The sequence below is a fragment of the Chanos chanos genome, chromosome 4 (genome assembly GCF_902362185.1).
Source record: "Chanos chanos chromosome 4, fChaCha1.1, whole genome shotgun sequence".
NCBI lineage: Eukaryota > Metazoa > Chordata > Actinopteri > Gonorynchiformes > Chanidae > Chanos > Chanos chanos.
This window is the reverse complement of record NC_044498.1, coordinates 9,099,182-9,121,599: the sequence shown is the minus strand read 5'-3', so window position 1 is coordinate 9,121,599 and position 22,418 is coordinate 9,099,182. Positions and strand designations below refer to the sequence as shown.

At 40.6% G+C, this 22,418-nt stretch overlaps 2 protein-coding genes across 5 annotated transcripts in view; one reads left to right on the top strand and one right to left on the bottom strand.

Moving 5' to 3' along the window:
• Positions 1–12,367, top strand: part of otofa (otoferlin a) — a 69,725-nt gene extending 57,358 nt beyond the window's left edge. Inside the window, exons 28-46 of one of the 2 annotated variants that reach the window (XM_030770349.1) lie at positions 94–255; positions 479–641; positions 1,266–1,336; positions 1,527–1,556; positions 2,031–2,168; positions 2,545–2,620; positions 3,511–3,656; positions 4,060–4,197; positions 4,341–4,478; positions 4,670–4,797; positions 5,072–5,242; positions 5,354–5,514; positions 5,828–5,970; positions 6,134–6,222; positions 7,213–7,311; positions 9,727–9,968; positions 10,133–10,311; positions 10,997–11,097; positions 12,187–12,367. In XM_030770349.1, the coding sequence (XP_030626209.1) occupies positions 94–255; positions 479–641; positions 1,266–1,336; positions 1,527–1,556; positions 2,031–2,168; positions 2,545–2,620; positions 3,511–3,656; positions 4,060–4,197; positions 4,341–4,478; positions 4,670–4,797; positions 5,072–5,242; positions 5,354–5,514; positions 5,828–5,970; positions 6,134–6,222; positions 7,213–7,311; positions 9,727–9,968; positions 10,133–10,311; positions 10,997–11,097; positions 12,187–12,367 (2,556 nt within the window). Of the gene's footprint in view, positions 1–93; positions 256–478; positions 642–1,265; positions 1,337–1,526; positions 1,557–2,030; positions 2,169–2,544; positions 2,621–3,510; positions 3,657–4,059; positions 4,198–4,340; positions 4,479–4,669; positions 4,798–5,071; positions 5,243–5,353; positions 5,515–5,827; positions 5,971–6,133; positions 6,223–7,212; positions 7,312–9,726; positions 9,969–10,132; positions 10,312–10,996; positions 11,098–11,400; positions 11,582–12,186 lie in introns of those variants that run through there. The other variant, XM_030770348.1, reaches the window with a different exon arrangement.
• A 2,762-nt stretch (positions 12,368–15,129) lies between these two features.
• Positions 15,130–17,894, bottom strand: LOC115808959 (hippocalcin-like protein 1). Of its 3 annotated transcripts, none has more exons than XM_030770352.1 (3): positions 17,448–17,894; positions 16,031–16,140; positions 15,130–15,579 (listed from the first exon to the last, which is right to left on the bottom strand). In XM_030770352.1, the coding sequence occupies exons 1-3, from the start codon at positions 17,823–17,825 to the stop codon at positions 15,492–15,494; spliced, it is 576 nt and encodes a 191-aa protein (XP_030626212.1). In that variant the 5' UTR covers positions 17,826–17,894; the 3' UTR covers positions 15,130–15,491. The 3 variants fall into 3 exon arrangements, with proteins under 3 accessions (XP_030626212.1, XP_030626211.1, XP_030626213.1); XM_030770351.1 differs by having other exon boundaries at positions 15,130–15,583; positions 16,035–16,140; XM_030770353.1 differs by having other exon boundaries at positions 16,031–16,147; positions 17,671–17,894.
• Positions 17,895–22,418: the final 4,524 nt, after the last annotated feature.

The window sequence follows — 22,418 nt, the reverse complement described above, 5'->3', positions numbered from 1 at the left end:
TGGGAGAAAGTGAGAGACAAATGTCAGTAGTGCATGGGAAGGTTTTATTTTGAGTCGCTATGGTGACGCGACGCATTTACGTCTCCGATCAAGGTTCTCTTCTGGGGTCTAAGAGACTTGAAAAGAGTGAACCTGGCCCAAGTGGACCGTCCTCGTGTGGATATAGAATGTGCGGGCAAAGGGGTTCAGTCTGCACTCATCCAAAACTACAAGAAGAACCCAAATTTCAGCACTCTGGTCAAGTGGTTTGAAGTGGTGAGTGATGGTCAAGATACCGATGTGTTTTTGATTTTCAAAAGCAAAGACATAAGGAGACTTCACTATTTTCTCAGCTTTTTCTGGATTAAAACAGATTTATCGAAACAGGCACTCTAGTGTCGTTGTAGCTTTAGTGTTCTTAACTTCTCCTATGCCTACTGTTCATTGTAGAGCAATTAATGATAGAGGTACAGAATCTCATATGACCCTTTTCTCACAGGACTTGCCAGAGAATGAGCTGCTTCATCCGCCGCTGAATATCCGTGTAGTCGACTGCAGGGCGTTTGGCCGGTACACACTGGTGGGCTCGCACACCGTGACAAGCCTCCGCAAATTCATCTACAGTCCCCCTGACAAGACTGCCAATAACTGGGCCCACACAGGTATCAGACAAACTCTAATAGTTATGAGCAAGAGGTTCCAACTAATCAGTGCCTGGTCAGTAAAATCAGAGTCTATTTCTAAGTGTTATGGATGAACTATATCAGCTAATCTGTAAAATTTGATTAGAAAATGCATCTTCAAACTCTGCTCAAAATGTCTCCTCAAAACTTTGTCTTTTTTCAGTTTCCTTTCCTTTTATTCATCAGCTTCTGTACATTAGTGTGAACAAATACACCAAGTGTACTTTGATTAATCAGTCAAGCTTTTCAGTTTGAATTTCACAAACTTACTTATCCCAAGTATTCACAGATTTCAAATATTAAAGATGATACCCTTGTATTTGTATAATTGGTCAGTGTCAGGGTTCTTAAGTTCAGGCTTTTTGATTAAAGTATTGGGGTGTATTTGTTACTTAGAGATGTGTTCTCTTTTCCCTGAGTGTGGCTGTTTCCCACTTTACTCATATTTTTCATACTTTCTCTGTCTCTCCCTGTCTCTCCCCACCTGCTGCTGGCACTGTCCTGTTTTCCTCACTGTTCTGCTGACTCCACCCACAACAGTTAGACAGGCCAATGGGACGTTCCGCTCTCACCCCTACTCCCACCCCCTCTCTCAACCCTCAGGTGACATTTTGGTCAACATGGACCCAGAGCCCAGCGTAAAGAAAATGGAAACTGTGGTCAAATTAGATGCTGTGAGTATTCAAATCTGTGATATTTCATTCAAAGAGAGAAATGAAGTTGAAGTGTTTTTTGTTGTTGTTGTTTTTGTGGTGTTAGCATACTGTACCAGTGCCTTGTGTGTGGTGTTTTTGTGTTTCTTTGTGATTTGTGACATGTACACGGATAATTTGTTGTTTGTTCTGTGTGGCCCTTCTTCTATAGACATCTGATGCAGTTGTAAAAGTTGATGTGGTAAGTTGTAGTCTCCAGCATAGTCTTACTCTAACGGACAAAAACCATTGCTTAAAACTATACATGCATGTGTAACTACTCCTATATTTCATAAATCATCATCATTAAGTAATTCTAAGAAAACAATCTGTTATAATTATTGTCAGATTTTCCAGATATCACCAGAAACTTTCATCTTTGTCTGTCGAGACATCAACTGTTGCTGTAGAGCAGGGGTGTCAAAATCCGGTCCTGGAAGGCTGGGGTCCTGCTGATTTTTGTTTTCACCTCCTAGTTACCTGTTGATTTTCACCTTGAAAACAGGTGTGGACACTCTTCAGCCAATCAGAGATTCTATTTAGTTGGTCTACAAGAAAAACAGCAGGACCATGGCCGTCTAGGACTGGATTTTGACCCCTGTAGTGTAGAGCATCACAGTGGGACCTAGTAATTTTATTCTGTTTTTTGGGGGGGTTTTTTGTTTTTTGCCAAAAGAATGAGGATGACAAGGAGAAAGAGAAGAAGAAAAAGAAGAAGAAAAAGAAAGGAGAAGAAGTAGATGAGGAAGAGATGGATGAGAGTATGTTGGACTGGTGGTCAAAGTACTTTGCTTCAATAGAGACAATGATGGAGGTGAGGGTCCCTATCTTCAGTCTGCCCACGCAGCATTAGGGCAGTGGGCCTAATTTCCACACTTGGACATTACTGACATTTTTAGAGGGAAAAAAACTTTAACATGGGGAAGATATTCAGAAACTATTCAGTTTGCCTCTAATTTATGTTGATGTAAGTATAGATAAGTGTTCTTATTGTACCTTGACCAGATCTGGGAGATTGTCTGTCAGGGACCAGGGAGATTCTTCAAATTTGTTAGACCCGACAAACAAATTTAAACAAAAATGCTTAAAAGCACCAGCGTTCGAACAGGAAAGACAGAGATGTCAGTCTTGTTTAAGGATGAGAGAGAGAATGTTATACACTCACTGAATATGGTGTTTTCATGCTGCAGCTTCTCCGAGCCCAGGAGGCAGCCCTGGCTGAAGCGGAGGAGAGAGAAGATTTGGAGATTGCAGCTGAGACAACAGGTAGTTAAACCACCCATTTCAGTTTGCATTTCTCCATTCGCCATTCATCGTAGTGTAGTCCGTTAAGCATTTCAGAAGTTTCTGACATATAAGCAACTTCAAAATGCTTCATTTGACAGAACCTGTAGATGTTGTTGTCATTCCAAGTTTCGCCTGTGTCCTGCCCCATTAGCTGTGCTTAACTCATAAATCAACCTCCTGTGTACTCATACTCTTCTCTTAGTCCCAGAGATGCCTGCTGACTCTGTCGTGGAAGTTGCCGGCGAACTTAACTAAGTTATTTTAGCACCATCACCTCTTGAGTCTGATGCATAAACTTTCGTTGACAATGATTTGGACCATGTTTTAATGCCGGTCAACAATTTCATTATAAATATATTACTATTCACAGGGTTTAGTTCGTGATCAAGCTTGTAATAGTGATAGGGTAGTATCTATTTTTAAAAATGACATTGAGAGTTGCCTATGCACACGTGTATTACTTTCATATAAACGTATTATTTCATTCTATAGAAAATGTTTGAGCTCTTGAGATAATTTGCATTTTATTCAGGACTGCCGAGTTTTAAGTTTGCGAATCTTCCAAATTACTACATTGTTAACATATATTTTGAGACTGTAACACAAGACATGCAGCTTTACAGCGTGCTAAAATCCTGAAGTAATCCTGAAATTAACTGAAAATCCATATTGAAATCTTGGATCAGTATACAGAATTAGTGGTACGATTCGCAAGATACTTTTTTTGACTGACTGTTTTACCAGTAGTTTTGCTAGTCACCTGACAAAAAGCAGACTAGCAAAAGTTGGCAAAGTTTCATGTTTCTGTCCATCTCGAGTATTGTGCTCACTCATCTCTCTCACCCTCATCCACCCTCACAACCTCAAAGCTGAGATCAAAGCTGATGACTTTCATCTGAAAGGCAACAAAACTAAGGAGAAGAACAAAGGGAAGAGCGCAAAGGACAAAAAGAAGAGCCACGCCAGTGACGGGTCAGAGAAACGACAGAACAAAGTTAAAGTAGACGAGCTTCTGGTGAGTGTTCAAAAAATGCCGTTAAACACAGGACAACTTTCGAGTTATTCCAAGGTTCTATGTTCACGTAGTTTCTGACGTCGTCCGATAAATTGAAAATCATCATTCTGCGGTATGGTGGTGTAAAGTTGAAAAGGAATGAGGTAACTTTCCTCATAGCTTTTTTTTAAGCGTGAGCTTCACTCAAAAAAATGGGCACAAAAATGCCTGTAAAATGAATTCACTCAAAAACACAGTGAAGTAAGTTGTAATTGTTAGCTGTCCTTTCTTCATAGTTCTGAGAATTTTAAAGCCAGTGTGTGTGTGTGTGTGTGTGTGTGTGTGTGTATTTGATGCATTTGTCTGCAGCTATGTCGATCCCTGGGTAATTAGAACTGTACATTCACTTCATTGATTCTTTCAGGTGTATAATAAGGAGCTGGAAAGTGAGTTTGAGAATTTTGAGGACTGGCTACACACCTTTAACCTGTACAGAGGGAAAGCAGGAGATGATGATGAAAACAGCATGCCAGATGAAGACAGAATCGTGGGCAGATTTAAAGTATGAGCCTGGATTCTTTATGATAAACACCATTCTTTATTATGGTTATACCATAATACAATGGAAGAAATAACAGGGAATCACTGGTAAATGTTAACACTAACTAAATAAATGACTCTGTCCATTTGTCACACTGTCTTTAGGGGTCTCTTTGTATGTATAAGCTGCCTTTGGGTGAGGAGATGGTCAGGGATTCAACGTTTGACCCAAACATGGGCATGTTCCAGAACATTCCGCACAACGATCCCATTAATGTTCTAGTCAGGGTTTATGTCATCAGGGTAAGTATTTTCTGTGGCCCCAAGAACTACAGCTGTGACCTTCTTAATGCTGCAAACATTTTCTGAATGTGTATAAATATTATTATCTATTAAAAGCTTTCCATGATAGCACAGTTTTAACATTTGACCACACCTGGTATCTGCTTATTTGATTGTCAGGAATTTTCAAGTGGATTTTTTTTTTCTCTCAGGCCACTGAACTGCACCCCGCAGACATAAATGGCAAAGCTGACCCATACATTGTCATCAAACTGGGAAAATCTGAGATTAAAGACAAAGAAAACTACATCTCTAAACAGCTGAATCCTGTTTTTGGAAAGTGAGTGTGTGGAGAACAAATACCAGATTCATTCTCCTCCCTTGATTAAATGTCACGACCACAAAGCAGTGATTATCACTGATGATATTCCTGAAATATCCTCCAAAAGTTCAGAACTGAGGTCCATGACAGTTTTGTTTACTTTATCACCACCATTCCTCTGGAATTCATCGAAAAAAGGGCGCATACAAAAATCTGTTTCTGTCTGTCCTTTCACCTACGGCATTCATTCAAGTTTTCTTCTCTTCCTCTGCCTTTCCTCTGTTTCTGTCAGGTCGTTTGACATTGAAGCCACGTTTCCGATGGAATCCATGTTGACGGTATCAGTGTATGACTGGGATTTGGTTGGCACCGACGATCTGATTGGTGAGACTAAGATTGACTTGGAGAACCGTTACTACAGCAAACACAGAGCTACCTGTGGCATCGCATCCAGCTACTCTGTGTGAGCATTGCAACTTATCGTCTTAAAGTACCTCAGAATACCCTCAGAGAAATCACACAACTTAGCTTAACTTAACCCTAAACTTGTATTTTTGTTTTCTGATGTCAATAGCCATGGTTACAACGTGTGGCGGGACCCCCAGAAGCCCACTCAAATCCTGGCCAAGCTCTGTAAGGAGGGAAAGCTGGATGGACCTCATTACGGACCTGGGGGAAGAGTCAAAGTCGCAAACCGTGTCTACTTTGGATCCACAGAGATTGAAGATGAGAATGGTGAGGCTTATGGAATTTTAAACATTTAATGGCAACTACTTTTTTCTGTTCAGTGGTGTCTTTGTTCGCTGATGTTATTGCATGAACAATAATAGCACGGTTATTGCACGAACAATAATAGAACAGTTATTGCATGAACAATTATAGAACAATTATAGCACAGTTATTGCATGAGAAACAACCAGAGAGAAATAGAAAGAGAGTGAGAGAGGTGGGAGAGAGACCCACTCCTTATCTGAGGATGATGCATATGTTGTGTGTGTATATGTGTGTGTGTGTGTGTGTATGTGTGTGTATGTGTCTGTATATATAGGTCTAAAGAAGCAGACAGATGAGCATTTGGCCCTGACTGTGCTGAAACACTGGGAGGAGATTCCCCGAGCGGGCTGCAAACTGATACCCGAGCATGTGGAGACCAGAGCACTACTGAACCCAGACAAACCTGGCATCGAACAGGTACCTACACACACACACACACACACACACACACACACTCACACACACACACACACACACAGGTTCTAACCCAAACAAACTCAAATTCCAAACAAACCAGGTACTGAACAGGTATATACACACAGCAGTGATAAAAAGGAACACCGATGTGTTGATCTGACAGGGGCGAATTGAGATGTGGGTGGATATGTTTCCCATGGATATGCCTGCTCCTGGCCCAGCCATCGACATATCACCACGCAAACCAAAGAGGTAGGGCCAGTTTTCACCTGGCAGATGACTGTCCAAGATACTGAACTCATTGAGAATAGCAGTGTCTGTTTGATGTGATCACTTATGTTTCAAAGACCAGTCTCACTCCAGTGGTGGAACACTGTGAAGAATAGTGAACAGTGCTGATTGGTCTATAAATATCATAAATGCCTAAAGGTGTGGTTATGTATAAAGTGTAATGTATTACATAAAAAGTTGAAAGTGTGCTTTCTCTGTGGGATGGGTAAGAAGGGTTAATATAGTTAGCATTTGTTTTTTTTCTCTTCAGCCATTTGAATGCACATGTAAATTGACGTGTAAATGTAAAGATATGAGATATAATGAATCTACAGAAAATCACCAAACTGTTATATGCGATAAGCATGTTTAGGGCAATAAAGATGATGCAGTGTTTCTGACGGCTACTCATCAGCACTTTGAATTGGTGCTATCATTGCCCTTCTCAACATCAAGTAGGATTATGTTGTGTTCCCTGATAACAGTTGTGGAAAAACCCTCTGGTACGTATTGCCCCGTACATGTTTGAGTTTCAGGGGAGGAAAAACACTAAAAGAAAGAAAAAAAAACCAAACCAAGATTTGTTCATCTGTCTGTCCACTTGGTTGCTGCTTTCTCTCTCTCTCTCTCTCTCTCTCTCTCTCTCTTTCTCTTTCTCTCTCATTCATTTGTCTCCCATTTCTCTCACCTTGTATCTCTCTACTCGTTGAAGTATGCATAACTGAGCTTGTACTCATCCATACAGTAAATCTGTCAGTGTTAAATTAACTCTGAGAGAGTTCTTGCTGTCCCGTTCTGGACCAGCCTGGTGCAGGCTGGGCCTCTCTTTGTTAATCTAACTCTGATGAATTTTCTGTTTTCTGAGCTGTCAGAGGGTCTGTGAGCTGATCATATGTCTTTCCCCACTCCCTCAACCCCCCCCCCCCCCTCCACATCACACCCCACCCCCCTCCTCCTCCCTCAAATCACCAGATATGAGCTCAGAGTGATTATATGGAATACAGACGAGGTAATTCTGGAAGACGATGATTACTTCACAGGGGAAAAGTCCAGTGACATTTTTGTCCGGGGGTAGGTATGGGAAGGTGTGTTAGAAGTGTATGATTTGTGGGGTTTTTTTGTGTTAATCATTTTTGTTTGTTTGTTTGTTTGTTTGTTTGTTTTGTTTGTTTGTTTTCCATTCGTGCGTCCTGTTTTGTTTTACGGTGTCCTCCCCCCTGCCCCTGTGTCATTGCTGTGCTTCTGTCTAGCTATGAGCTGCGCGTTATTATTTGGAACACAGATGACGTAGTTCTAGAAGACGATGCTTTCATGACAGGAGAGAAGATGTCTGACATCTATGTCAGGGGGTAAAACACGACTCCAGCGCATGGCTCCAAACCCTGCTCCCGGCTCTTCCCGGCTGATCAAAAGCACGAAATTTAACCGGCCCCCTCATTTTATAGCTATCCAACGCGAGACGACAAATTGAACCGCATAACCTTGCACTTAGATGAAGCAAGCCAAGCAGGACCATATCACTTTAATAAATATCATGTTACAACCTTTCGGATAAACTTTTAATCTAAATAATGTAAAGCCCAGAGTATTCTCTGTTTTGTTCGATAAATTTGGATCTATGTGAGCGAATTGTTTGACCTTTATGATTTGTGTAGTTTTTAAGTCAACTATAGACTGATTGCAAATTAATTTAACATTGTAGATATTTGATTAAATGGTATGGTCTTGATTTCCAAAGTTAATTTTATTCTGGTTATGAAAATGTCTGGGGCTTATGCTTTTTTCTGATATCGCATGAAAGCCTTACACAGGGCTGTCTGCATGACTATAATCTGCATTTGCTTTAAGCAAGCATTACCAGCATTTTGGCAAGCACACTCTACCTAACAATAACAAAAACAAACAATAACAAACATCATTGACTGCTTTCTCAGCATATCCACACTGAATGATGAATCAGTACGAAAGGTAGACTCTTCAAAATTGGCTTTGGCAATTTTCTCAGGCTTAGCTCCTCCTTTCTTTCAGACTTTGTCTCTTTAACTCTGCTGTTAGCTGCTTGCTTGGCGAGCAAGTGCGAGGATTGCCATGGCGATGTGATTTTTAGAATGAAGCTGCTTCAGTCGTGAGTGCTGATTGGTTCAGTCCTCGCTCCCCTGCCATGTGATGTCATTCCATATGCAAGGACCTAACAGTCTCAGCCAGCAGTCTCTTACATTGAAGTTTAGGTTTCGTAGCAATTGCGTGTCTGTTTTAAGAATGTGCGCTAAACGTTATAACCGTTACTCCTCTCAGTGATCTGTTAAGTCATGGTCGTAATCTGTATATAACATCGTTTGCAATCATGATCGCGTACAATTCTTCATCCAGCTCTCGTGGCACTGGTATCAGTTGAAGAGTAACCAAAACAGCTGATATGACACCAAATGGGAGATGGATGTCATAAACGTTATCAGAGAGCTTGATCAGTGCTAACAGTGCTTTGAACAAGCAACACTGACCTCTGCTCACCCCGATTTTAGACCTGGCAAGTCAAACCTTGAGCTATCAAAGGTTGTCCTGTGGATTGCGTTCAAGTTTCACAGCTTCACTCATATTCCGTTAGCTGTCTCTTATGCAGGCGCTGTGAATTGTTACTTGTTCCGTGGCAACATATTTAACAGTACCATAATTTATTGAAACTCACTCTCAACAATATTTGGGATCTTCTAGTCACAATGACCATGGGGTAGAACTTAAGTTTTAGTCCAATGAGAAGCATTTCTGCATGGCATTTGAAAATGTGTGATCCTCCAACAGTAAACCACACACTAACTAAAGAGTTTAGAAACAAAAAAAGAAAAGATTCAAAAAATCAAAATAACTCTTCCTGTCATGCTGCAATGGCAACATGATACAATTATTTTTAAGAGGTTTAATTAAGAGGTTTTATGAATTTTGGAGATATCTGGCAGTTCCTGGTGTATTTTTGGAGGACTACACTGATACTTTTGTTTGCTTTTCATATTATTTAGTTTGTCATGTAAATAATTGTGTTTTTGAATATTTGAGGAGCGATGAGTAATTAATTAAACTGCAAGACATTTCATGTTAACCATCAATGTTTTAGAAATAGCATGTGTCTGTGTCATATCTGATGTTCTGCTTCATGTGCACGTACGAATTACACAACAGCCGGTCCAATCAGTACACTGTGTCTTAAAAACAGTTTTGCATTTTCCAGGCAAATGTAATCAAAAGTCAAACTAGGATGTTTAGTGGTTCCCTGGTCAGACTAAAGTTCAGATCACAAGCAAAATATTGATGTATCTGTTGTTTACTAACTTGGACCAAAGTTTGCAGAAATGGTTCTTGCCTGTACATTTTGCCTGTGTTGGAAGCATCAAGAATGCAATTATTTGTCATGAAGTTATGCAAGATGCCATTATTTGAAATGAAATAGCATGGAAACTGTGTATAATGAAACTAAATGGCCTCTCCACGCAGCTGGCTGAAGGGACAACAGGAGGACAAACAGGACACTGACGTGCACTATCACTCTTTGACTGGAGAGGGAAACTTCAACTGGCGATTTGTGTTTCCCTTTGACTACCTGATGGCGGAGGAGAAGATCGTCATGTCCAAAAAGGAGTCCATGTTCTCCTGGGACGAAACGGAATATAAGATTCCTGCTCGCCTCACGCTCCAAGTTTGGGATGCAGACCACTTTTCTGCTGATGACTTCCTGGGTATGGTGACACTCTTTGGCCATCGACTAATATTCATACATATTTATCCTTTCTTGTGCTTTTTGTACACTGTAGAGGTGAACAAAGTGGATATTAACCTATCATCGTCTGTTGTTTTAAAACCGGTTTTATTTTCTGACCTTTTTGTATTTTGAACCATTCAGGCGCAATTGAGCTGGATCTAAACCGGTTTCCTCGTGGAGCAAAGACAGCTAAACAGTGCTCCATTGACCTGGTTCTGAATGAGCACGAACTACCAACCGTCTCCATTTTCAGGCAAAAGAGAGTGAAGGGTTGGTGGCCTTTTGTGGCTCGAAATGAGAATGATGAACTGGAGCTCACGGTAAGTGACTCTGACCTCTGATGACTGAGAAAATTAAATATTAAATTTTTAATACTTACAAAACAATACAAGGCTTAAATCCACACCTCTACCCTTTCACACTTCCCCACGACTGCCTGGGGTGAGGAAAATACAACTGGCTTATTTTCCTTTGGAGGGCGTGTCATCTCCAAGGGTCCCTCTAACTCTTAGTGTCAGACTGGCGTTACTTAAATGAAACATTTTGGTATTCTGAGAGGTAATTCACAGTTCAAATCCCACCTGTGTCACACTTGCCAAGTGTAGCCAGGGATGCAAAGGAATCCAGTCGGCTGTGTTGCCATGAGTAAGCGGGCAGTTGGCTTTGGACTCTCTCGGTCTCAATGCTCATTGGTGGTCAGTGACAATCAGGTGCCCGGGTGTCCATGCGTGAACAGTGCTCCAAGTGCATTACGATCATTCTGCACAGTGACACTAGCTAAGAGTGTGAGAAAAAGGCTGGATTTACATACAGCAGAGCAAGCATGAGCTCGGCTCACTCACCAAAATGCTCACCAGTATCAGGCTACTGTGTGAGATTTACATGGGTTATTGGGAATTCTAAATCCAACAGAAAACTGGGCTATAAGTGTAAAATCCATTGATAATATATGTGCCATGATTACCACGTCATAATGCTGTTTAATGAATAATAGTCTCATTTCAGGGGAAAGTGGAGGCAGAACTCCACTTATTGACAGCAGAAGAAGCAGAGAAAAGTCCTGTCGGCCTGGGGCGCAATGAACCAGACCCGCTGGAGAAACCCAAGTAAGAGATTAACACATACAGTACATTCACATGCAGTTAAACTGAAGTCACACACAAGTAATTCAAATACCAGTAATTCACACACCAGTAATGTAGACAGTCAGTGAGAAGCCTTGGCAAACTCTGAGCTACCTTCATCTGTGGTCAAACCCTACCTCCCAAATTCCTGTTGACCTCCTCTTTTTCCGTATTCTCACTCCTCCATTTTCTCCCTTCCTTCATGTGTCCTTCTCACCCTCCATCCACCTCTATCCTTTTTCTGTCTACCTCCTCAATTCCCATTTCGTTCCTATTCCGGAAAAGCCGCCCAGACACCAGTCTGATGTGGTTCTTGAGTCCTCTGAAGTCCATTCGATACTTCATCTGGCACAACTACCGCTGGCTGATCCTCAAGACGCTGGCACTGCTGCTCTTACTCCTTCTCTTGGGACTGTTCCTCTACTCCATTCCTGGTTACCTGGTCAAGAAGCTCCTTGGGGCGTGAGGATAGGGTAGAGAGACCACTGGTATCCCTCTCTCATTCCCCTGTTTTCCTCTCTGCCCTGTTTTTCAGAGGGTAACACTTGAATGGTGACATCAGATGGAGATCTAAATCTGGGAGGAGCTTTAATTTGACTTTTATAATATCACCAAACTGTTCCTAAAATGTGATGAGAAAATGAAGCCGTTTAAGTGTTACCCTTTGGGTCTGTCTCTACACTTCTCTCTGCATTTTTCTTTCCTATCATTTTCTCATTCTGACATTCTCTGGCACTTCTGTGCCACTGCAGGGAGGGATTGCGTACAAAGTCAGCTTTTACCCCATTGCTGGCTGTGTGTAACTCACAGTCTCCTGGGGGAGAATATTTCAGAAATGTTGTATTTTGTTTTCTCTCAGTAGTTCTTTGTTTCTGTCTCAGTAAAGTCTTGATCCACAGTGTATTTGCATTAGTTTTTTTCCCTTTATTTTTAAGTTGAAACTTGTAAAGACTTTTACTAGTATTTTACTACAGTCACACATACTAACCATTAATATTTGCTTTTACCATGGCCAACTTTCACCCATCCCTAACCCCCACCACTCCCTAACACCTGCCTTTCCCTCTACAGCCGCCCTGACACCACCTTCCTCTGGTTCCTGAGTCCACTGAAGGCCATCCGCTACCTGCTGTGTAACCGTTACAAATGGCTGATCATTAAAGTGCTCCTGGCCCTGCTGCTGCTAGTCATGCTGGGTCTGTTTCTCTACAGCTTGCCAGGATACCTGGTCAAGAAGATGCTGGGAGCTTGAGGGAGGGTAGGGGGGATCCAAGGATTGAAATGCACATGTAACCCCACCCCCCCACCCCCGCCCACCACTCCCCTATAACTTCAGCGTGGCCTGTTCAGAAAGACTCTTCCTTTCCATCTGTGTTCAAAAGCACTGCTTGTAAAAATGCCTTTAAAAAGAGACTACTTGGTCAAGATGTGTGATGTATGACACCATCAACAGGAACCTTTGCTTAATGCTAATGTCATCCTTACTCAATTAAAACAACCTCCCCTTACCATATCTCAACTTACTTCTTTCACTGTCTCTGACCTCTCTCTGCTTCTGTTTTCATTTACTCTTATTTGGTTTAGAGAGAGAGAGAGAGAGAGAGAGACAGAGGTTTGGAGATTGGACTGATATGAAATTGTTAAAGCACAAACTGATTGCCTCCACCTATGTTGAAGCTGTTCTATTTGAAACGCATCTAAACAAGCATATTTCTGTATCATTAATATGCAATCATTGAAAATAACCTCAAACAATTCTGTATCACTGATTTCAACATTTGCACATCATAAAGTACTATTTCAAACCTAACAAATTAATATTTTTCTAGTAATCCTATCCTTTATGTTGTTGTTTTTTTTTTTTTTAATTATTTATCCATGAATGACTGAGTTTAAACCGTTTGATCGCTCCAGTCCTCCTCAGAATTGATGTTAACATGCATAACACACAGGATACCACATTTTATGAATGTTTGTATAAAATGCCTGGGATGTTTGGCTCTTTCTGTGGTTACAGTACTTTTATGTACATATCTCTGAATGCAGATAAGTAAGCATGACAAATCCCTCTGTAGCAACAAAACAAATTTGTACCTGGTAGAGAGTTCTAAATGGATGGATGCTGTATTGTATTCTGCCTTGAAAAAGTTGCACTTTCCACTCATCACACAGACACGACACAAATGCAGGACCTCCTCTGGGCAGGAGGAGTAGGGAGTGAGAAAGCAGTTAACAGAGGAAAAAAGATGGGTGGAGGAGAAAAAGTAAAAGACAGAGAGAGGGAGAGTTTTGCTGTTGTATAGAATGAGTAAATGACTTGAAAAGACAGTTGCAGACTTGGCATCATAGCATGGTTTCCTCAGGACGGTTGAGTAATTGTGTCCACCCTGAATTCTTGGGACTGTTTGCAGTGTATAGCTGCTTGGAATTCCTTTTGCCTGATATGTTTGTGTTGACATTTAGTGTTTTGTGATCTTGTGTTTACTACTGATTAACAAATACAATAACCAACTTGTTTGCACTGCCTATAGCTTGTTTATTATATAAAGAGTGTATTTATATATCTCTTTGTTGACCAGTGTGCAATATTTATTAAATTTATTTATTTTGTCTGTATGAGAATGAAATAAATTAATTGAATTAAATGTTTGCTTATACGTGCCTTTGTGTAACCTCCTCTTTCTCTATCCCTTGACCCTTACCAACAGTCGTCCTAATACAGTATGTGTGTGTGTGTGTGTGTGCGTGCATGTGTTATTATAACCCCCTGTTGTCTCTCCTCCACAGTCGCCCTAATACTAGTCTGTCGTGGTGTTTGAGGCCGGCGAGGGTGATGTGTATTTTGACCTGGCGTCAGTATAAACTCACCTGCCTGCTGCTACTCCTCTGTATGTTGCTGCTCCTCTTCCTCATTCTTCTCCTCTTCTCCATGCCCCCTGCTCTCAGCCAGAAAATCTTCAACATGGGACGCTAACCAAGAGGGGCACTAAGACCAAGATGACTGACAGGCAATGCATCAGCTCAAGGCAGTGAATATAAATAAAAGTTTAATAGAGTAAAAGTTCTTAAATTGACTTTGAATCAGTAATGTTCACAGCTAAGCAAAAGTTTACAGTTCCCACTTTGGGGTATAATATTGCGAATAAAGTCATACGCCTGATCTAGTTTTCTTTGAGAAGAACAAGCATGCAAACATCTACAAAGATGTGACCACTGGTTTAGCACATACAGACTCAAGAGATCAATGTTGCAGTCTGTTCGGTTTATGGGTGTATTAGATGTTGTAATTTGGTTACAGTGATACACAGACCACATGATATTTGATAGTATCCATGACTTATGGCATATAAATGATCTGTTGAGGAGTCCACCAGCCTGTCTCTCCCAAAAGAGGTCTCACTGTTTCAGTAAAACAGAGCAATCCTTATTCTTCAGTAATCCATTTTCATTGTCTAACATTTTACATTCATATTGTATTGAATTTGTTACTTTAATAACAATAAAATATGCTGGCAAGAGCCTAACTGTGATGGATGTATATTTTTATTGTATATGAAGTGTCATCTAAATATGCTGCCTTTGTTGTCACATTGTTCACTTCAGGAAAAATATGTCACCAAAATGGCCTGTGTAGATTCATGTGTTTTTTTTTTTTTTTTGTATATAGTGTTTTACATAGAAAGTATTAGAGTTAATCATTAACAGATCATCTCTGGAGCTGTTATTAAAATGAATAAGAGTGTATAGAGATATTAACAGTGAGCCAAGTCCGTCCACCTGGACATTAATGGAAAGAGGAATGTTACTTTATTTTGTTATGTGGTCTGTTTGATCCTAACAGAACATCTCCTTCTGATGGCACATATAACACATCATAAAAAAAAAAAAAATCACATAGTTGCCAATTAATGTAATACATTCAGTTCAGTATTAGTTTTGGCACATTTCAACTGTAAAAAGCTAAAGAAAATTACCACGACTAAGTGCTAGATAGTGATGCATTTCAAAAAAAGAGCATACTGTAGTGGTATAATGTGTGAAATCAAAACACTATTATAGGAGATTTGTAAGATTACACATTTGGAAATGTGTTCGGTTTCTTGTACAGAAGACGCAACTCATTTCAGGCTTCTTGAAATCATATCAGCACTATGGTAACCTGGGGTTTTTTTTTGTTTGTTTGGTTTTTTTTGTTTTGTTTTTTCTCATGCGGTTGGGTGTGCGAAACAGATGTTGTACAGCTGCGTCCCTGTCTTACATAACGCTTGCACAAGTTTACAAGCAATTACTCTGTGGGGGAAATGTCCTCCAGATGAAGGCAAAGTTTGAATGGCAACACTGTCTGGCTAGGATTCGAGTCATGATGCAGGTCCAAACTAGCGCGAGGTGCCCTGGTCAGACTGCAGGAGTCTTACGATAGAAGGGTCACTCTTGGCTCCTTTGATGAATTCTTCCAGGGAAAGTCTCCCTGTAGTGTAAGAAAGAGACAGAGTTAACAAATCCACCTCAAGAAGCTACGGATAGTGGTTATTCACTGATAATATAACATTCACTATAATCATTATACCATAGTGACGATATTATCACACTGATAATATAACATTCACTATAATCACTATCACTACAACATTCTATGTTATAGTGATATCGAGAGCACCACAAGAAGCATACAAAGCAAACACAGCTGTGTGTGTGTGTGTGTGTGTGTGTGTGTGTGTGTGTGTGTGTGTGTGAGCTTAAATAAGTAAAAACCACATCTTTAATATCTGGTTACACTCTGCTGCATTTTATACCAAGGACATATGAGTTACAGATTTTACATGCCTGTCCAGTCCCACTCTGCACCTCAATTTAAAACTCAAGCCTGCCATTTGTGTTCTACGGATTAACTGTACAAGTTTTCATTACAAATCACTCACCATCATTGTCTGTATCCATCTGTTTGAAGATTTTATCTGTTCGTTTCTCTGGGGTTGACTCATCCTCTGGCATCTTCATTACTGACGACACCATTTTGTAAATCGCCTTTGTGGGGGAAAACAGACATTTCTTTATAAATCGTGTAACAAAAAGGCCATTTCTTCATCTCTGATGCACAAGCATGTTTTAAAAAAAGGCCTGAAAGTTCCATGGGAACAAAGAGCGATATTTAGCTGCTCTCACTGTTTAACATTCAGCCTCTTTTGATAGCATGTCAGAGACAGTGCAAATAATATGACAGCACACAGATACTCCCCACAGCATCAAGAGTAGAGAAAAACAACATTGATTCAGAATAGAATCATACTACCTGACATAAAACCCCCAAACAAAACTTCATGACCACACACTTCACATGTTATTTGTAATTGTTATCAGTGTGGTTCAAAAAAGAAAGTTTGCCATGGAGAGTTTTTTACTAGTTGTAAGCATCATGTTTGAGCTTAGCTACCGTTTCCAGTGGAGCCATATGGTCTGCAGTGCAGCTGGGTTGATGTAATATGTTTATTCATGTAGGCTGTATTCACAAACATTGATCCTTGCCAATATTGATATGGAACAAGCTGCTCTGACCACAATAGCTCGCAGAGTAAACATAGCAACACTGATTTAAAAAAAAAAGAAAAAAAGACACAATGAAGCAGCAAATCTGAGTAGCCTCAAATGGAAGAAAATATATATAATTTAGCTATGAACCTGTGACACAAGGTTTTAATTGGCTTAACACTACCACTGAAATGTTATTGCACAGTCCTGTAACATTTGCTTTGTTTATATCATGATTTATTACCTTAAAAGAAGAAATAATTTCAACAGTTATGTTCTGTAGTTAATTCTTAGTCTGGAGTTAACTGAATATAAGATCTCTCACTCACTAGTTCCTTTTAAGTGAACTACCTGATATTCACACTGTCCTATGCATCCAAGACAATTTGGGGATTATCCTGCATACAGTCACAAATGTATCCCAAACCCACCACCCCATTTAGAATGGACTGGGCATTCTGGGTGTGCATTCTGCCTACCATATGGAAGTTAAAAGGGATTCTTTGAGTAAAGTACCTGTATTTATTTTAGACTCTGCCAAGGTCACTGTTGGGCCCTCTTACTGCAGCAATTACAGATGACACCTTGCCATTATAAAAACAACTTAAAAAAATGATGCTAGTTTAGCAAGTCATACCGGTTGTAGTCGCTTCTTACACAGATAACTACACAAACAAGACTAGCTTGTAGTTTAACTTAAGAGTGATTTGGTCATTTTCTTGAACTGCACAGGTGTGGTTGCGTGAGCTACCGAGGGAGAGATATTCTTAAGAGATTGTAGGGGTGTGGTGGACTACGTCTCTCACCTGTACAATCTCCAGCATCTCAGCTCGGCTGATATATCCATTCCCGTCGAGGTCGTACATGCTGAATGCCCACCGGAGCTTCTGCTCCAGGGTACCACGAGATGTTACACTCAGCGCAATAATGAACTCCCGGAAGTCAATAGTGCAATCACTATTAGTGTCAAAGGTGCGGAAAACATGCTCGGCAAACTTGGTCGCATCTCCGTATGGGAAGAAGTTGGCGTAGATTCTCTTGAACTCATCCACGGTCAGGTGACCTGAGGGGCAGTCTTTCAGGAAGCCACGATACCACTCTTGTAGCTCGTGATCTGTGAACTCTGTGTTCTCCCGCAAGTCACTCAGAACCTCAGGCCGCAGTTTACTGTTTTGCTTACCCATGGCGCAATGCTCTTAGACTGCTATGGCACCAGGTCAAGCCACCAAAGCTCGGCTGAATTCCTCCCGAGCCTCCAAAAGAAATGTTTCTCTTCCTTGAACTCTGAAAAGAGAATTTTGAAATAAGTCAGCAACAAAATTAGGAGCACTTAGAGGCAAAATTAGGGGCAAAACAGGAAGGAATCAGAGCCAGATTTAATAAGATGAGAAACAAACTTCCCCTTCCCATAATTCTACTGCCAAATGCTCGGTCCTTCAGGGGGAAATGTGACCATTTTTTGCCATTGTCAAGTTCCATACTGAGTATAGAGAAGCCTAAGAAATAATACCTAATGAATCCTGGTTGTAGGGGCATAACCAAGATGAAGACATTAAACATGCAGCTCACTACCAACAGACTGGGACAATATGTCAAGTGTCACACTTGCAAAGAATACAATTCTTGACCTTAGTTACGACGAGATCCCAAATACATATCAGGGTCCCCTTGGGCCTCCATTTGGTGGCTCTGATGATCTTGTCATCTATTTATGACCCACCTACCAATGACTGCAAGTAGTAAAAACTAAGCGGTATACACAGTATAGGATGAGTTTGAACCTACCTCATCTGATTCAAATGAACCTACCTCATCTGATTCAAACACCACAGATGTGGTGTCCTGCTATGTTAACCTCTGCACAGACATGACTCTACCCACAAAAAGATGCAAAGTTTCCTAATAATAAACCATGGGTCTCTAAGGAACTAAAGAACATAATCAACAAAAAAGCAAGTTCTATTTGTGCAAGGAGCGACAGATGAACTGAAGGGGATCCAAAAAGAGATCAAAAGGCAGATAACTGTCACGCAGAAAAAGATATAAGAGAGAGAGAGAACGCTAGCTGGGGGGAAAATCAAAGCTATGAACAGTGGAGCACACACAACTAAAATAAAAATACACGCTACCACGAAGGATGGCGAAGAGCAGAAGCTGACTAACCGACTCAGTGCCTTCTTTTCTAGATTTGAAGACGACAGGTATATTACACCCATCACACCAGACTATCCGAGTACTGAGAATAAAGCAGGATTCAGGATTCTATCACTCTCAAGCCAAAAGTCCAAAAAAACCCCAAAAAAACTCTGAGGCCCGCGAAAGCCCCGGTGTAGACAAAATTTTTGGTCGTGTCCTAAAATACGCCAATTGTTCACGCCAACTAGCTGATATTTTTACACGAATCTTCCAGTAATCAGAAGACCAAAAGTCTGTTCCTTCCTTGCGCTAATTATCATTCCTGACAGTCTTTTATATGATAAGGAGGAACATCATGGGTCCGTTTTTGAGAACTCCATATGCCGCGATGGATCTTCCCTGATTCTAAATACTACTTAGGACCATGGAGATGCAGACTGACTTTAGGACTAAATGCAAATACAAATACTCCTCCTTTGAATACACTCAGAAAAGGACGTCCCATCGTGGCTTATCGTGGACAGCAACTAAAAATGGGTACAAAACTCGAAACACGTGCACAAAAGCCAACAAAGACTAGGCTATGTTTTACGAGAAGGTTAATTTAATGTGGAACGGACTATTTCTGCCAAGGTAGTGGGTGTCAAAAGGGACTGCCTGGGGGGACATCTATAACAAGCTGGTTCTCTCAAGACTCACCAAGATCATGTGTGACCCCACACATGCCTTATATGGTAAATGTGTGTTTTTACCATAAGGTAGATGCCTTTGAGCTCCCCACACAAAAAGCAAGAGACCAGAGTTCTCCTTTGTACCAGCAGCCATTGAATTTTTGAACACTAACACGTGGTAACACGCAATTTAGTCATTTTATTTAGTTATTCTCTTCACTTGTCTGTAGGTTGCTGTACAATTTAAATGCTCACACACTAACATTTTGCTTTGACTTTTTGATGCCAGCATGCAGTGACACACTATTTAGTCTTCTTATTTAGTCATTTGATTTATTTATTCATCCTGCCTGATATTTCATTGTATTCTGTCTTTGTAGCTGGATGTTTTTAATGCTTAAATACGGTGACATACTTATTATTCTGCTTTTATGATGATCAAATTTTACACTTGCATTTCACAATACCTAATATATGTCACCAAATTTCAGTTGTTAGCATGGCATTGTTTTCTGTATTATCATGCCACAACAAAATTTCCTCTATGGGGGAAAATAAAGTATATAAATCAATCAATTAATCAAATGGCAACAATACTGAACTAATATTGTAAATTGTACACCCTATGACTGATGAACACAGTTTAGTTTTTCTCCTCTGGCAGATGAGATCTGTGAAGAAGGGAAATCTTTCACCCTTCTCAAAAACCTGGGTGAGCGGGACATGGTATCCATGGATACCATTTAATACCTTGTGACGGTGAGGATTTATTGACCTTTCTGCACAGTAGGAGGCAGAGAGACCTCCATCAGAGCTGTGAGAGAAAACGAGAGACTCTTCTAGAAGTCATGACAGCCACTATATAACCTAGGCAACCAGCAAGTCAGTGTGTGTTACTAGGCGGATGATGAACACATTTAGGGAGAGCTCTTCTCTGTGTGTTTGCGTGTGTGTGTGTGTGTGTGTCAGTGGTTAGGTAGGGAGGGTGGATTGGGAGTGTATTCTGAAAATTGTTTTTATGATATCGCATGCTGCAACATGGTATTGTGCCCATGTAGGTGTATTCCTGTGTTTTTGCATGTTGTTTTGTGTAATCTCTCCTCCTCTCTTTTCAAAGTGCTGAAAAGGCAACACAGAGCATTTTCACTCCAGTTTAATCGTCAGTACAAACGCAAGCAGTTTAAAAATAATACAGCATAATACACATCAAAACTACTTACAGGATGACTCCCACAAATTTAATTCTATGTTAGCTGTTTACAGTTGACCAGTGAATGACTTACTGACCTGGAAGATATGTATACATAATTATGCAAAATGAAGCTGCACTAAGTCTTCTCTTGTCAGCTGACAATTCCTTGGTTCTTGCCAAAAACAAATGTATCCTGTTATTTCATTGTGTCTACAGCTCTTTGCACAGTTTTGGCAGGGCAGGCGCAAGGGTGGCTCCTTCCAACACCAGGGTCACATGGGCGTTGCTGGCGACCAGCAGCAAAGAGACATACATAAACACAAGTGTTGCTATGTATTTCCTCCCTCTTTCCCCCAAACACACACACACACACACACACACATACACACACACACACACACTCAAGGCCACAAAGAGACCAGAACTTTCCACACTAAAGGACAAAAAAGCCAGTAGTCATATGGAAAAAAAGGAAGAGAAAAGAAAAAAACCACTGGTTTTACAGTTGTTGGAACGGCCAGAATGTAAGTCTGAAACTTTGGCACAACACATTCTTCTTGAAAAGAAGCCAAAATAAATTCCATGGTTGTGAATGGTTCCACCAGTCCAAAATGATAAATATTAGATTTTTAGCTGAATCGTTGTAACACTTATTTTGAAAACTACCTTTCGAAGCTGCTGCTGGCTGGAAAAATGTAATCATTGCTGAGACAGGGTAATACTTTCTGTAGTGAGCTATTGCTCGGTTGTGTGGTTTCAGTTGAAAGCGTGGGAGTATCAGTGCAGTATGCTTATTCTTCTAGAGCAAACTGCAGCATTACTAAGCAATTAAAAGCTATCTTTCTAAACAGGGTCGTAAAAAAAAAAAAAAAAATCAAGTATATGGCCATGTGGATATTTGCTTCCCAACGACTGGGATTTCAGTTTGATCATTCTCAAATTAGTGGCAACTTTCCTCGGCTGGATGAACTCTGTCTTTTGCCCCATTTAGCTGGTCTCTCTCTCTCTCTCTCTCTCTCTTTCTGTCTCTCTCCCCCTCTCTCTGCAGTCTGTCACAAAATGTCACAGCTCCAAAAAATTCTCCTGGCTGCACATTCCCCATAATGTTCGTCTCAGGTTTCTGGTTTCACTTCCTGTGCACATGACTGAACAAACTTTTCTTTGTCACATTTTCCCTCTTAACTGAACACAGCAACAACAACACACTCCCACCTCTCCACATTTCCCTCAACTAATGAGAATGCTCTGTTACACACTGCCACTAAATTCCACACAAACACACAAATTTTCCTACCAAGAGTGGCTGTCTTGCCTCTGACCCACAAAATTTCACCCTCTGTCAACTAACAAGTACACTAGGACACAGACATAGGCATTCATGTGTCTAACACATAAACAGCATCCATCTCTGAGTTTTCCCTTAACAACATAGTTCAACACACTGTGCCTTTGTATTTGTTGACTCCACAATTCTCTTGACAGTAGTCGTAACAAGCCTCTTTAACTCTTCAAGCATAAAATATAAGCTCTGTTGAGCTTTCTGTGTATGTCAGAGACTCATTAGTTTAAAAATCCCAAAACACATTACAGCTGAAATGTATCCTGACAGCTGCCAAAAGACCAGACAATCAGAAAGCACAATCTTTCTCCTGCTCCAGCCAACCATATGATCACAGTAAAACAAACTAACGCCTGTTAACTGCTCCGTGAATTCTGGGTATTTTCCCAGAATAGCCTCTCATAGTGTAATGATGCCTAAAGGTTGTCTGATGTATTTC